At 42.4% G+C, this 16,372-nt stretch overlaps 1 protein-coding gene across 16 annotated transcripts in view; it reads right to left on the bottom strand.

Moving 5' to 3' along the window:
* The window catches only part of CAB39L (calcium binding protein 39 like), a 104,661-nt gene that overhangs the window by 56,108 nt on the left and 32,181 nt on the right, over nt 1–16,372 (bottom strand). For 13 of the 16 annotated variants that reach the window (XM_077811270.1, XM_077811361.1, XM_077811279.1 and 10 more), the window contains one exon: nt 14,238–14,384. The exons of 1 other annotated variant lie outside the window; for it this stretch is intronic. In XM_077811270.1, coding sequence (XP_077667396.1) covers nt 14,238–14,384 — 147 coding nt within the window. The remainder of the gene's footprint in view (nt 1–14,237; nt 14,385–16,372) is intronic. 2 more of the 16 variants (XM_077811296.1, XM_077811335.1) reach the window with 1 other exon arrangement.

Raw genomic sequence — 16,372 nt, 5'->3', positions numbered from 1 at the left:
CCATTCCAGAAGACATGCATTCATGCTGATGATGGGTTCTGCTCGATAACGATCCAAAGCAGAGCGGACCGATGCATATTCATTTTCATCATCTGAGTCAGATGCCACCATCAGAAGGCTGATTTTCTTTTTTGGTGGTTCGGGTTCTGTAGTTTCCGCATCGGAGTGTTGCTCTTTCAAGACATCTGAAAGCATTCTCCACAGCTCGTCCCTCTCAGATTTTGGAAGGCACTTCAGATTCTTAAACCCTGGGTTGAGTGCTATATCTATCCTTAGAAATCTCACATTGGTACTTTCTTTGCATTTTGTCAAATCAAGTGTTCTTAAAACGAACATGTGCTGGGTCATCATCCGAGACTGCTATAACATGAAATATATAGCAGAATCCAGGTAAAACAGAACAGGAGACATACAATTCTCCCCCAAGGAGTTCATTCACAAATTTAATTAACATTTTTTTTAACGAGCATCATCAGAATGAATGCATGTCCTCTGGAACGGTGGCCGAAGCATGAAGGGGTATATGAATGTTTAGCATATCTGGCATGTAAATACCTTGCAACACTGGCTACAAAAATGACATGCGAAGGCCTGTTCTCACTTTCAGGTGACACTGCAAATAAGAAGCAGTCAGCAGTATCTCCTGTAAATGTAAACAAACTTGTTTGTCTTAGCAATTGGCTGAACAAGTAGTAGAACTGAGTGGACTTGTAGGCTCTAAAGTTTTACATTGTTTTGTTTTTGAGTGCAATTATGTAACAAAAAAAATCTACATTTGTAAGTTACATTTTCACGATAAAGAGATTGCACTACAGTACTTGTATGAGGTGAATTGAAAAATAAAATTTTTAAATCATTTTTACAGTGCAAATATTGGTAATAAAACTAATAATATAAAGTGAGTACTGTACACTTTGTATTCTGTGTTGTAATAGAAATCAATATATTTGAAAATGTAGAAAAACATCCAAAAATATTTAATACATTTCAACTGGTATTCTATTAACAGTGTGATTAATCAGTTAATTTTTTTTAAGTCAATCAAGAGTTAACTGCAATTAATCGACAACCCTAATTTTAACTCCTCCCTTTTACAGTCTTTACATCAGCTTCTTTACCTCCTCTGCAATTTTACTGCACACAATTTAGTCACCAGAAATTCATAGAATCATAGAATATCAGGGTTGGAAGGGACCTCAGGAGGTCATCTAGTCCAACCCCCTGCTCAAAGCAGGACCAATCCCCAATTAAATCATCCCAGCCAGGGCTTTGTCAAGCCTGACCTTAAAAACTTCTAAGGAAGGAGATTCCACCACCTCCCTAGGTAACGCATTCCAGTGTTTCACCACCCTCCTAGTGAAAAAGTTTTTCCTAATATCCAACCTAAACCTCCTCCACTACAACTTGAGACCATTACTCCTTGTCCTGTCCTTTTCTACCACTGAGAATAGTCTAGAACCATCTTCTTTGGAACCACCTCTCAGGTAGTTGAAAGCAGCTATCAAAGCCCCCTCATTCTTCTCTTCTGCAGACTAAACAATCCTAGTTCCCTCAGCCCCTCCTCATAAGTCATGTGTTCCAGACCCCTACTCATTTTTGTTGCCCTTCGCTGGACTCTCTCCAATTTATCCACATCCTTCTTGTAGTGTGGGGCCCAAAACTGGACACAGTACTCCAGATGAGGCCTCATCAATGTCGAATAGAAGGGAACGATCACGTCCCTCTATCTGCTCGCTATGCCCCTACTTATACATCCCAAAATGCCATTGGCCTTCTTGGCAACAACGGCACACTGTTGACTCATATCCAGCTTCTCGTCCACTGTCACCCCTAGGTCCTTTTCCGCAGAACTGCTGCCCAGCCATTCGGTTCCTAGTCTGTACTGGTGCATTGGGTTCTTCCGTCCTAAGTGCAGGACTCTGCACTTATCCTTGTTGAACCTCATCAGATTTCTTTTGGCCCAATCCTCCAATTTGTCTAGGTCCCTCTGTATCCTATCCCTGCCCTCCAGCGTATCTACCACTCCTCCTAGTTTAGTATCATCCGCAAATTTGCTGAGAGTGCAATCCACACCATCCTCCAGATCATTTATGAAGATATTGAACAAAACCGGCCCAAGGACCGACCCTTGGGGCACTCCACTTGATACCGGCTGCCAACTAGACATGGAGCCATTGATCACTACCCTTTGAGCCTGACAATCTAGCCAACTTTCTACCCACTTTATAGTGCATTCATCCAGCCCATACTTCTTTAACTTGCTGACAAGAATACTGTGGGAGACAGTGTCAAAAGCTTTGCTAAAGTCAAGAAACAATACATCCACTGCTTTCCCTTCATCCACAGAACCAGTAATCTCATCATAGAAGGCGATTAGATTAGTCAGGCATGACCTTCCCTTGGTGAATCCATGCTGACTGTTCCTGATCACTTTCCTCTCGTGTAAGTGCTTCAGGATTGATTCCTTGAGGACCTGCTCCATGATTTTTCCGGGGACTGAGGTGAGACTGACTGGCCAGTAGTTCCCAGGATCCTCCTTCTTCCCTTTTTTAAAGATTGGCACTACATTAGCCTAATTACATTACATAAACTACATTACATTACTAAATTACCATAGTATAGTCTCAAATGAAAACTAAATAAGGTATTTTTATCATAACTTCAGGGGTTTATTTTCTGCATTGTTCTGACATGACAAACACCACCTGTTGGTCCACAAAGTCTAATTCCTAATTCATGAGCAGCATGTATAGCAGCTTCACTTCTGCTGATTATAGAGTACTAAATTCCTTGCTGCAAATGCAAAATTACAGCAATTTTTGAAACAGGCTACCAAACTGACTAGATCACCTGACTAGTGCAAGATATCCCTTTGTGGTTGTAGCATGTACACAGGTCTATTATGTCCCCTGTGAATAAAGTGGCATAAGTCCTCTGATTTAAGGAAAATTATGCATACTCTGTGACGCCTCTGCTTAGGAAAAAGTTGTTTTCTGGGTAGTAACATGTCTTCATATTTTGACAAATTAAACAGTGCAAGTTGAGACTAATACTTTGTGTAACTTATAAAAAAAATACCCAGATTTGGCGCTCTCACAAGTAAAAATCAAATTATTGTAATTTACTTGATAGGATCATAACAGAAACAGGAAAGACCTTTTAGATTATAATGTCTCTGCAAATGCAAAATATAGTCATCAGAGGATGCATTAGACACAAAATTGATATCATACTTGATCTTAGCTAGACTGTAAACTCTTTGAGACAAGGATTTTTTATTAAATTATTAATTATTATTATTATTGTGTGTTTGCAGAGTGCAGTACAATTGGGCCACAATCTTTGATTGAGGCCTTTAAGTGCTACTGCAATACAAATAATATTAAAAGGCCATTTAGACACAAAGCAATACGAAGAAGAGACTTCTTCCGAGTTTTGTTCATGGACAAGCAGCACACTGTTTATATTTAACAAATAATAAATAAGAATTTATCAGTCTTGGGATGGGGGAATTAACTCTATGGTTGGGAAATATGCACTATGTTTCTGTTCTCCTCCTAGTATCCCTTTATTCTGCTTAGAAGTGGCTTGGAATGCTTATGACCTTGTATTGCTAAGAGAGGTGGGGCAGAGTTTTAAAAATAGTCTCCTTCGCTTCTGACAACCAGTTATTTGAAGAAGCTCTTTGCTGAAATGCCTCAGGATCCAGTCCTAGCCTTGCCCCCGACCCACACAAGAACATATTTATAATTGCAGACCTGGTTGCTGAGAAACAAAGGCCCTGTCCATATTATAGATTTGACTGTGTTTAAGCATGCTTCATAAATGTATTGGTGCCCCTACTGTGTTATAAAACATTGTTTGGTCATGCCTGTGGCATGAGACAAACTGGTACATCAATTCTAACAAATGATGCTCAAGACCAGAGTGTTCTGCTCACACTAGGGCATGATAATATGGCTTGGTCCTGTTTGTACAGACAACAAAAAGGTGTGCTTTAACATTGTTGGGGCACTAATCAGGCAATGGGTGAGCACTACCGATGTGTCTACACTTAAAAGCAGAGATGACTCGTGCCTGCTGACAGGGAGGAAGGGGGATGACACAATGTAAAGGGGGGACCACATGTCTGCCCCATGCATCGCCTCTGGGAGGAACCTTCCGGCCCCACCTCCCTGGGCCAAGGCAGCCAATCCCGTTGGCTCCTAGTGAGGAGCACGTGCCTCTCGGCCAGGCTGGGGAGACTCACAGCACCAATATCTCCCCTGCGCCCTCACGGACACCTCAGCAGGGGGGAGAGGTGTGGGCAGTGCCCCTACTTCCAGCTGAGCAGAGGGACCCTGCTCCCAGAGCCTTCCCCAGCGACCCCCTACACACACCCTGCACCCAGGGGCACCACACTGTGCCCGCCAGAATTTCCAGCTGGCTTGGACTCTGTTCCTGGCAGGGATCAGGAGAGAGCCACTTCTCACATTGCCTGAGGGTGGCTTCTGCGCATCCCTGCCTCTGGGCAGTTCAGCAGCTCTTTGAGCCCAGCTGGGGAGGCCGCAGCAGCCCAACCCCTCTGCTCCCCACCCAGGCCTGGCTGATGGGGATAGGGACCGAGAGAGCGGGAAGTGCCGTGGGAGAGGCAAAGCAGAAAGACAAAGCCTCCTTCTCATGCCGGCAGGTCAAGCAGAGCAAGCCCTTCAAGGGCAGCTCGGCATTCACAGAAATCTGTGGGGGGCACTTAGCCCCACATGCCCCCCCCCACACACATTGCCTCCACTTAAAATGCTACAACAGCGCAGCTGCACCACTTCAGTGTATACACTACCTATGCCAATGGGAGGGCTTCTCCTACTGGGACAGATAATCCACCTCCCTAAGAGGTGTTAGCTAGGTTAAGAGAACAATTATTCCATTGACCTAGCACTGTGTACACCGGGGGTTAGGTTGGTAGAATAGTGTCTATCAGGTATGTGGATTTTTCACACCCTTGAGAGATGTAGCTATACTGATGTAAATTCCTAGTGTAGACCACGCTTATAACTTTGTCAGGGCATGTTAAAAAAAAAAAAACAAAAAAAAACAACACACTATAGACACGGCCAAAATCAGGTTATTTTTACATCATCTTGGCCTTTTGGCCAAGATCAGTTTAATATTAGAAGTATTATCGTGAAGTGGGTTTTTTTACCCATGAAAGCTTATGCCCAAATAAATCTGTTAGTCTTTAAGGTGCCACTGGACTCCTCGTTGTTTTTGTAGATAGAGACTAACATGGCTACCCCTCTGATACTTAATATTAGATACAGTCCCTTGATATAGAATGTATCTTGCACTTGTAGGGAAATGAACTCACTGATCCAACAGGTCTTCTGATCATTAACTACCATGATCCTATGAACTAAATTAAAGGGAAGTTTTCTGTTCTTGTAAATGTATTCTCATTTCATATGGAGACATTTCAGGAACCAACACGTAAAAGGTTAAAACGACACACCTGTCCAAGTGAACAACATATTAGACGACTGATTTTTTTCCATAAATACACTAGATACACTTTTGCACACCCACAGAAGCCAAGCTGCCTTCTCTGCAACATCACCTGCTTGTCTGTGGTAGGGGAAAAAACCCACCCACAACCAAAGCAGCCCTTCTGATTCAGAAGCGTAACCAAGTACAGACGGCTTTTGCAGCGTCCCATGGAATATCAGTGATGTGTTTATTACGATCAGTGAAAAGGTGTAAATGGAGTTCCTGGCTTCAGCAGCCTTGTGCTAATTTCACAATGATCCTGATGTGCAATCTCAGATAGTGACGACAAGGACCTATCATCACCCTCATACTGCTGATAGTAGACACAGTACAAGCAAATGGATCTCCACTACTTCAGGTGCATCTGGATTTTCCTTTTTGATGTTTTCGATAAACATACAAAATCATTAGGACAAAAGATCAGGCCTTGAGAAACACCCGTGAGCACTGTTCCCTCCAAACCGTGCGTGCATGCACACACAGACCTTAAACCCCACGCGCACTCTGGCTTCAGCAGCAGCACAGAAGAAATTTTTTGCGCACACAGCCTGTTAAAAATTAGAGGGAACATTGCCCATGAGAACTCCTAGGCCTAAACTTCAACTTTCCTAGCTCTTCAATGAGTTGACTCCAGCTTACCTCTGTCCCAGCCGACAGTATCACTAGCAGGAAGACATAATTATACTAAAGGTTGGGAGGATCGGCTCTCATTACCCCCCAACAGGCCGCAGGAGATACCACAGTGCCAGCTGGTAAGGAACTGAGACCAGGATCCATTCCCCCACCCAATCCCTCCACTGGGGCAGGGCCCCTTCACACCCCGATACTCCCCTGGGACAGGGCTCCCTCATGCACCTGCTTGTGCTCTAATCAGCAGCAGTGACACAGGCTACTGTACTGACTAGAGTGGGGGACAGATGCCAATCCCAATCTCTATCTCCCCCCAGGCCTGCCAGGAGCCACCATGGAGCAGGCCCGGGCTCTAAATCATTGCATTGTTAGCTCCACCCCCAATCCTCACCAGCTGGACAGGAAGCAACAGCAGTGCATGGGCTGGAGCAAGCCAGCACCATGGCCGGCACCATGTGGTCACACTCCCTCCCCAGGATAGAACTGGCCTGCCACCTCCCCACTCCTCTCTGGGATGGGACCAGCTCGCTAACCTCCCACAAGCAACCGCAGCTTCACGGTACTGGGCTAATGTCATGATTTCCATGCAGTCTGTGAAATCATGATCTATCCAGCAAACTAGACATTCTCAACTGTGCACAAAAATCTGGAGAAGAGGATTTGATAGCCAGTTTCAATCTGAACCTCGGGAATATTTCCAGTATGGTCTATATAAATATGGGGGTTTTTTAAGTTACTGCTTCTCAACCTTGAAACCTACCCATTGCTTGACACAAACCATTGAAATGTGGCCAGTGACCAAAATATGGAACACTAGAGTTTGCTGCACATCATGGAAGAACTGATGGAGTATAATTATTTTAACTATAGAACCTATTTTTAAGGGCATTCTCTTTAACTGCGGGAGTTAAATCAACCAATTTTTTTTCCAAGAAGAAAACTGGAAAAACATATTCCATCATGTGCAGCCACAAGGACCTCCACAAGCCACCAGCAAGGTTTGAACGCAGGATTTTCAGAACACTAGCACAGCCCTGTACTCGTGAAGGAGTATGTGAATCAATCCCTGGTGGGAGGGATGTGATACATACTCTGCCAGTAGGTTACACAACTCTTTGCTAGACAGCAGTAGAATGTTTAAGATCAGGATTCATGAGTTCTGTTCCTGGCTTTGGGAGAAGAATGTGGCCTAGTTCTTAGAGCAATAGTTAGCAACAGGATAGCCAAGCACACAGATTTCGAACACCCATTCTAAAAGGCAGTGTGACTAAGTGGAAGAGACTTGGGTCTACCATACAAAGACCTGAATTTGATTCCCATTTCTACCCCAAGCATTCTTGTGCAACCTGCTAGGGAACTTACTTGTAAAATGAAGGGAATTATACTTAACTGTCTCCTAGGCGTGTGATGCCTTGATCAATAATAAGAATTGTGAAGCACACAGAAATATAAAAAAGCCGTCAGAAGAGGGGAGACTAGAACTCCTGGTCTCCTGGCTTCCAACTCAGTTACAACCCCCTACACTAAAGGATACTTGAAGTCTCACTCACCTCCAGAGCAACTGCCTCACTTGGCACTAAAGCAGAAGAGACTGAAATACGAAACTTCCCACAAAATCCAGTACACCCGAGAGCTTTGTGCAGCAGCAGACATGACAAGAGGCCAGGTCCTTACCTTACTTACACAGGACCAGATTATACACCACTGAAGTCAAAGGGAATTTTGCAACTGACTTCAATTGTTGCAGGATCGTGGCCACAGACAGTCCTATTAGAGTCAATGATAATCTCATAACGATTCCAATATGCAAGTGTATGTTTCATTCTTCACACATTGCTCATCTTACTTACATAGGGAGTCCCTCTGACTTTATTACGACCAGATGTGAGAGTGAGATGAACAGGATTTAGGCACAGTTTCTTTAGCATTGCATAAAAGAGCAGGTGTAGCTGGGTGGTTTGGTCAGTCATTAGGCTTAGTGGCCTGGGCCTCTGAATCCAATCTTTCTGTCAGTTCAGGGCACCGTAGCTCTCTGGATGTGGTCTCAGCTAGACTGGCTAGACAGTTTCAGATATGGCCATATTTGACAACGTTTTTACTTCAGCCAAGGGCCGATGCCTGCAGCCCTCTTGTGCCCCTAGCTTGTGGTTCTCCCTCTCTTTTGGAGTGTCAGGGAAAGGGTAGGGACTCACAGCTGGATCCCCTGAGTAGACGCTTCTTCTCCTGCTGCTGCCGCTGAGTAGTGCTCCTTTATAAAATGTCCTCTCTTTCACCCTTTGCTTAGAGTTGCTGAACTGAGCTCCCTTTATATTGATCTTTGCCCCAGCATCATGCTTAGCAATGGCTAAGGGATGGAACCCAGTACTGCTTCCCCTGCCTCAGCCTTAGTGTAGGATTCGTAAACCCCATCACAGCAGAATTGGGTTTTGTTTTTTTAAATATAAATGCCTGATCAGGAAAAATCCCTAAGACTACAATCAAAATGCTGCTAAAAATCTAGCACTCCAGATTCTTATGAACAGTTGTGAACCTCTAGGACAGCACATGGAAGTCGAATGCGAAGACATGCCACACTGACTTACCTACATGAATTTGCCTAATTAAGTATGTTTAAACATAAAGGGGGAGGAGAGAGAAAAAAAGTTTCAAAATGAATTTTTACCTAGTTGATAGGGTGTTTTTGAACAGTGAATGGATCCCTGAGGGGAAAACAGAAAGGGTGAGTTTACTGTAATCTCAAGTTTGTCTTGCTGGCTGGCAGAACCATAACTATTCATAATAAAACCACTTATTTACAACTTGCCTGATTTCAGATTCCATTACAAATCTAAAATTTTGGTCAACTTTACACACCCAAGCCAAATGCAGAGGGAACTTGGGCCAACTTTCAAATTATTATGGATCATTTTATAATTTTGGATGAAAACCTCGTAAAACTTGATGGATTTGCTTGCAGGGCTGGTTCAGAAATGTTGCCAAACCTGTAGCTGCAGGGAGCCTGAGTCATCAGAGCCCAACCCCACCAAGGATAGGTGAAAAATACCAGTGGGATGTTTACTGTTCATGCTTCAGTGCTGTATGACATGCAATATATCCTCTGGATAGTGCTTTGTGGTTGTGATCTTGAGACCTTTAGGGAGTCAGGAGGTCACCCTTTTTATTGTGGGCTGGATTGAGAAGTTCCTGTTCATTTTGTTTAACAAACCTCCCACCCGCTATTCCTCTAACTTCTTCCAAAGACATACGGTATCACCACTATGGAACTGAACTCACCCTACCTGGCACAGGAACTTGTGGTGGGTGGGGGTGGGAATATGAGAACATGCAGTGATTTGGGGTCTTCCAGTGAGCTGGTCCAGGCAAATGGCTTTGCAGGAGGCTCTAGACTGGTTGGGTTTTACCCCTAACCCAGGCAAAAACTGGTAGTTTTGGCTTAATTTTGCATTGAGTTTTTGGGTTGAGAGTAAAATTCAAAGCAAAACTCAAGTGGTCTGAAACCACACAAAAAACAAACCCAAACCCCAAAACCACAAGGTAAGTGCCAAGTCTACAGAATTCCAAACTATCTGATGTATCCATCCACAGGCATCTTGAAAAAATAAGCTAGTCCAATTTTACCTGATGTATAATTACATCAAGTACAATTCTTAATGATTTGTTTGATTGCCTGCTTATCACTCCAGTTTAATGGGGAGTGCCAATGCTGGAGTTAAATCAGGGATGAATTTGGTCCCATATAACTGGGATTATATTACACATGCAGGTATGCACTGGCTCCTCACAATATAAAGATCCATGAACAGGAACCCATCAGGACAAATGCACACTTTCTAAGGAGCCCCTGTTCAATTCAAACGTTGCGTAAGAAATGGATGAGGTATAAGAGAGGCTTTATTCAACTTTTCCAGATCTGGAGAATTACTCTTCTTAATCCTCTTAATGTTATGCTAATCTTCCCATTATTACAGAATCTTCTTTGAATTAATCAGATGTGAAAAATAAGGAAAGGAAAGAGGACTTTAGAACAGTAGGAACTGGTTAAGGTGTATGGATTAATTGGACCAAATTTTATGTAAGTGAATGCAACAACATTAAAGTCAATGCACCTGTGCTCACTAACAAGAGTGTCAATGTAACACATTATATGAATAACAATGATCATTAACACTAAGTGAGAGAGGGTGTATACATATTTGTGTGTGTATTCCACAGACACACACTTCTTGAAAAGACTTGCAACTGCTTTTTAAATTTACAATCAGCATTTCTAATTTCTATTATCATTTTCACAAAAAATGGTCTAAGTGATGTAGGCCACCCTTACAGGATGGGAGTGAGGAGGGCTTTATTCTGGTAAGCAGTGACTTTGAAAAAGATTTGGGGGTCATGGTGGATAATCAGTTGAAAACGAGCTCCCAGAGTGACACTGTGGCCAAAAGAGCTAAAGTAATCTTTGAATGCATAAACAGGGGAATCTCAAGTAATAGTAGAGATTTTTTTTTTTTAAAAAAACCACTGTATTTGGCACTGACACAACTGCTGCTGGAATACTGTGTCTAGCTCTGGCATCCATAATTCAAAAAGGATGTTTATAAATTGGAAAGGGTTCAGAGAAGAGCCACAAGAACGATTAAAGGATTAGAAAATATTAGAAAGACTCAAGGAGTTCAATCCATTTACCTTAACAAAGAAAAGGTTAAAAGGATGTCTTGATTATAGTCTAAGTATCTACATGGGGAACAAATCTTTAATAATGGGCTCATCAATCTATCCAAGAAAGGTATAACTATAACATGATCCAATAGCTGGAAGTTGAAGCTAGACAAATTCAGCCTGGACATAAGGTGTACATTTTTAACAGTGGGAAGAGTTAACCATTGGAACAGTTTACCAAGGGTTGAGATGCATTCTCCATGACCGGCAACTTTTAAATCAAGAATGGATATTTTCCTAAAAGATCTGCTCTAGGGATTATTTTGGGGAAATTCCATGGCCTCTGTTATACAGGAGTTCGGACTAGATGATCACAGTGTTCCTTTCTGGCCTTGGAATCTAGAAATGCTATAGGGGTACGATAGCTCTGTAGTACTAATAATTGTTGCATTTAACAATAGCACGCATGCAATACAGATCATGCACTTCACGTGTGCTAATAAAATTTCCTGTTTTTCAAATTCTTTTCCATCTGATCTCTTATAATTTCAGGGCTGCTTAACACCACTTTCTTGTAGTTTTGTATCTTTCAGAACTGGAAAAGAAATTCCCTCTCTGGGATGGTAGTCTCTAGGCCTGGGGTGTGGAACCTCTGGCCCGTGTGCCGGATCCAGCCCCCTGCTTAATTTCATCCTGCCCGCGGCAAGTCTCCACGCTGCGGAACAGAAGCCATGAGCCTCGGTTCCCCCCCCCCCCCCCCCCCGCGGGCTGGAGCCGCAAGCATTGGCTCGCCCCACTGCCGGGGGGGGGGGGGGAAGCTACAGTGCCAGGCAGGTCAGTCAGCTGACCCTAGGCACAGTGGTGATCAAGAAAGCTCTGAGTCCATGTGTGCCTACCCCCAACCTCAGGCACTGCCCCCACAGCTCCCATTGGCCAGGAACCACAGCCAATAGGAGCTGTGGCCGCTTCCGGGAGCGGTGCGGGGCCGGGGCCAGGGCCAGGGCCAGGGCCAGGGCGGGGGGGAGCTTGCCTTAGCCCCGCCGCTAACCAGGAGCCACCTGAGGATCCCGCACCTCTCACCCCCTCCCACAACAACCCCCTGCCCCAGCCCAGACCACCCTCCCAGAGCGCCTACCCCCACCCTGAACCCTCTGCCCATGGTCAGAACCCCCTCCCAGACCCCACACCTCCACCCCAACCCCCTGCCCCAGCCCTGCTCCCTGAAACCCTCATTTCTGGCCCCACCCCGGAGCCTAGGGGAAGCCCCGAGCCCCTGCACCCTCCCCGCGGGGCTGTGTGGGGCCTGCGACTGACTTTCTGTGGGTCAGTGGCCCCCATTAGAAAGAAGGCTCTAGGCACTGGGGCTATATCAGCCACTTTCAATTGTCCCAAACTTGCATTTCCATCTACATATTCACACTATAGTTGTAGGTGTCTAAATAACTGCAGGATAAACCTTTAGGGCTTTTGACTTTGAAGTTAGTTCTAGCTGGAATCTATTTTGCTAGCAAGCAATACTGTATGTTTAGCCATGAAAAGAAAGGGCTTTTAGCCACATGAAAAATGGGTATTGAAAGTGAAAGTTATGACAAGACAATGTTTTAACTAGCTGCATGAAAGTGAAAGATGTGGTGTTTTTGCACTGAATCTCTCACTAGAGTAATAATTAGTTTTTGAAAACTCTCTCAGCCCAGCAGAACAGCTGAAAGTGGCACACAGATCTCCTTTTTCCCCCCCAATGAATGCTCAAAAACACATGAATGGCAAAGATACCAAACAAATGCAGATCGACGAGGATCCCAAAGTTTTGAATGTGCAGAAGAAGACATCAGGGTATTTTTTTTTTTAATTATTATTTTTTGAGAGAAACTTTCCCTCCAGATTTCCTACATAGCTGTGTCTTAGCCCTAAGAATCTTCCTATTAGGATTTACTCCCCTAACATCGACTATTCAGGACATTTTCCTTACTGGGAGTGACTGTCTTCAGAGCAGTTCAGTGCAACTCTTGACTGAAGGGGACATTTTCCTCTGACCCCAAGGGGATGAGGACTCTGCCTGCTCGGCAATCCAGATCATAGAGTTAGGCCCCTGTTCAACAAAGCACTTAATCATGTGCTTAAGTACTGTCCTGAATAGCGATGCCTTCTTGAATTGTGCCTGAAAGAACAGAACTAGGAACAAACCACTTTCTCTTGTACAGTGGCTTAATCAGAACTAGACATGTGAGTAACAGTCTGCAGGGTTGGGATCATAGATATTAAATATCAGATAGCTAAATGATTTAATATTCAGTTAAAATGTCATTTTCAAATCTGTAAATTTCCGTACTGATAAACTGGATGAAATCTTCCACTTCTAACACCCTTTTATCTTGTGAGAAAAAAGTATACCAACAGTTCAGACTTTCTAAAAAGTAGAAAAATTGTCAATTCAAAGTTCTCATAAAACATCAAAATTCCTCTTAATTCTCCATCTCTGGGGTACACCCCACCCCACCCCAAAAGCACAGCTCAACCAGTGGAGAATTTAAAGTTGAACTGCAAAGCAAAAACAAAATTTTCTGCATTGAATATCCCCATTAATTAGGCTATGGGGCACATTTAGCACAAAATTAATCTTTTATATATTCTCTTTCCCCTTCCTGAAATTATCTTGATCCTTCACAATTAACTGAAGGTATCCCAAAGTGAGACATCAAATACCAGAAGTCTCACTGAGTTCCACGTTACAGAAATAACACATTCTGAGGTACTGTCTGTGAACCCAAAGTACCAAGAGGATTCCACAGAGAAGGAAAATATGCTTACCTTTTTATTTTTGGTTCACTTCTAATATGTAATCGTACCGAGGAAAAGTACATTTGTAGTCAAATGACAGAATTGCATAAGAAGTGTTTTAATATTACCTAACAATTATTTGTTTTAATTTTATTTTTAGTCTCATCCACATTTCTATTATTGAACTGTACCCATGACAATTCTTTTAGGGAATTTGAAAGTCTCTGGTGCACACACAGACACTCACTCTAATACGGTAATAGATACAAATACATATAAAAATTATATATAGGGTGTATATAGTACATATGAACATTGCTGTATTTTTATATAATGTTGTTGCATGTGTAAACACACACACACACACTTGTAGTTTGTCAGCCTACAAAAATAGTAAACCCTAGAGAACCTTTAAAATGGTCTCGTCTTATTTTGTTACATGCTTGGGTAATTAAAAAAAAATAATACAAATCAGTTATTTTTTGGATTAGCCTGTCTCATTGACTACTCATTGTACATAAAAGTAACTCACATGCATAAGTGCTTGCAAGATCACAGCCTCGGTGAACACAGTAATTTCAATCTCTTTAAATTGCTGTTCCCCTGAGTACAAATAAATGCCTTATCACTAGTCTTTTAAAAACATGATCTCATACCTTGTCTGATTTTTTATCTTGCTTTTCCAATATGGCCATGTTTTCTTTCAGAGTTTTTACAATCTCAGCAGGATTTTTGTGCGATTTACTGAACAAAGGCATGATTTTCTTCACCTGAATTTCTTCTTCTGATATAGCTGAGGACTGCTTTAAATCAAAAAGGACAAAAAAAGCAAAAATTAGCTTTTAAGGTTTTGTTTGCAGCTACGAGTCCAATACAGTATGCTCTATGTATAAAGTACACTGCAAGCTCAGACTGTAAGAGCACTCTGAGCTCCAGTTGCTCACATCCACTGAAAATTCCAGTAGACTCCACTAGATCCTTCAACTAGTCTAGGTTGGTTTCTAGAGGCCTTTTAAGTGTTGACTGGAAAACCAGTAGCTCCAAGAACAAACAGACAAACATATCTGTTGCTTGGATCATTGCAGGATTGGGCCTCAACTTTTCAGTCATTGCTTACATTTTATTTTGTTTCTCTTTATCTAACTTTTTAGTTAAGAGGATGTCAATATTGAATAGTTTAAACCTCCCCAAAAAGGGAGCTTGCCAAACCTTGAGAGGCCTGCATTCCTTGTGACTCACAACTCACTTCTGACTTGTTTAAGTCTGGGGGAGTTTAGATGAGCAAGAAATATAAAATGAGGCCTAATATAAATACAAATGCTTACATTAAATTAAAACATTTAAACAAAAAATACTTTAACTTATACATTCCTCCCTATTCTGTTGGAAACCCAAATACCCATCAGTGTACTAGTGCAGGAGAACCAGAAAGAGAAAGCGACCAGTTTAGTTTTAAGGTGTCAGCAGGACCTGAGCCTGGAAGGTGCTGCGTGTCCTCAACTCCCATTGGCTTTAATGGGAGTTGAAGACTCTTAGGACCCAATACAAAGCCTGATGAAGTCAATGGAAAGACTCTCATTGACTTTTTGGACTTTGGATCAAGCCCATGTCACTTTAAAGAGGGTGCACAGCACTTTGCAGCACTAGGTCCCCAAGCTGAAGAACATGCAAACAGTAAAAACACACCAGTAAGAAGTAAATTAGATCTGGGGGGTGGAAGAAAATCACTCCAATTTTCATATTCACTATGGTCTCATACAAATAAGAAATGTTATAACAGAGACTGAGAGAGGAAGAATGAAAACAGATTAAAATATACATATGTAAAATACTTTGCATAACACTCACCCTTACCTCAAAATCCAAGAACACACTTTTCTCCATGTACACATATGATACTAGTCATTACATATCTTATATGATTAATAAAAATAATAGCTACAGTTTTTACTCATACACCCTTATAGATATTTGAGAGAATTATTTGAAATTTATGTGGTGTTTTATAAAATAAGACAGATCCTATGCTACAAAGCTGAAACTCTTAAAGCACTTAGAGAGAGAGGTTGTGTAATTTATTGGTGACATAAAGGAAAGATTATTTGAAGAATGTCATATTTCAGTTAAAAGTTCCTAGAGCAGGAAAGAATATCAAAAAGATTAAATCTGTATATAGTTTTTCATTAACCATTTGTTGCTAGGGTGGTTCTACAGAAATATTTTCACATTCAAATTCTGGAAATTCCAAGTCACTGTGTCTCTTCAATATTCAAGCTCCTTAGGGCACTGTTCAAAACTACATTTTTATTTCTGCGGTTTTGGCTGTGTAAGCCTGAATACTTGGCTCAGTTCTCGACTAGGAAGCCAAAAACGGTGCTCAGCGCTGCTCACATAGAACTCAGGACACAGTTTTTGGCAAGACCCTCTGACTAGCACAGAGCAGAGTCACACCTGTCAATTTGCCAATACACTACACTGAAGATGGGGGTATACTGTAATTCATCTAGGAATGTTCAGCAATATTCACATACTGGGAAAGAAGGGGCCTCTCACTGTCTGACTTGCATCATCCCCACAATTTTGCTGAATTTAAAGAGTAATGCAATAACATGTCTGCATGCATGCTGCTAATAAGCACTCGGGACTTCACAACCACATGGTTAACGACTTGATATTACAGGGAAAAGAACATTTTTAAAAATTAAAACACTGGAAATAGAAAAGGGTCAGGATCTGCAAGCTTATTAACCCCTGAAGACAAGACATGCGGGGTGGGAGTTGGGTTGTCAGC

Source organism: Eretmochelys imbricata, chromosome 1, assembly GCF_965152235.1.
Source record: "Eretmochelys imbricata isolate rEreImb1 chromosome 1, rEreImb1.hap1, whole genome shotgun sequence".
In the NCBI taxonomy this organism is placed as follows: domain Eukaryota; kingdom Metazoa; phylum Chordata; order Testudines; family Cheloniidae; genus Eretmochelys; species Eretmochelys imbricata.
The sequence above is the reverse complement of the archived record's forward strand: the minus strand, read 5'-3'. Positions and strand labels throughout refer to the sequence as shown.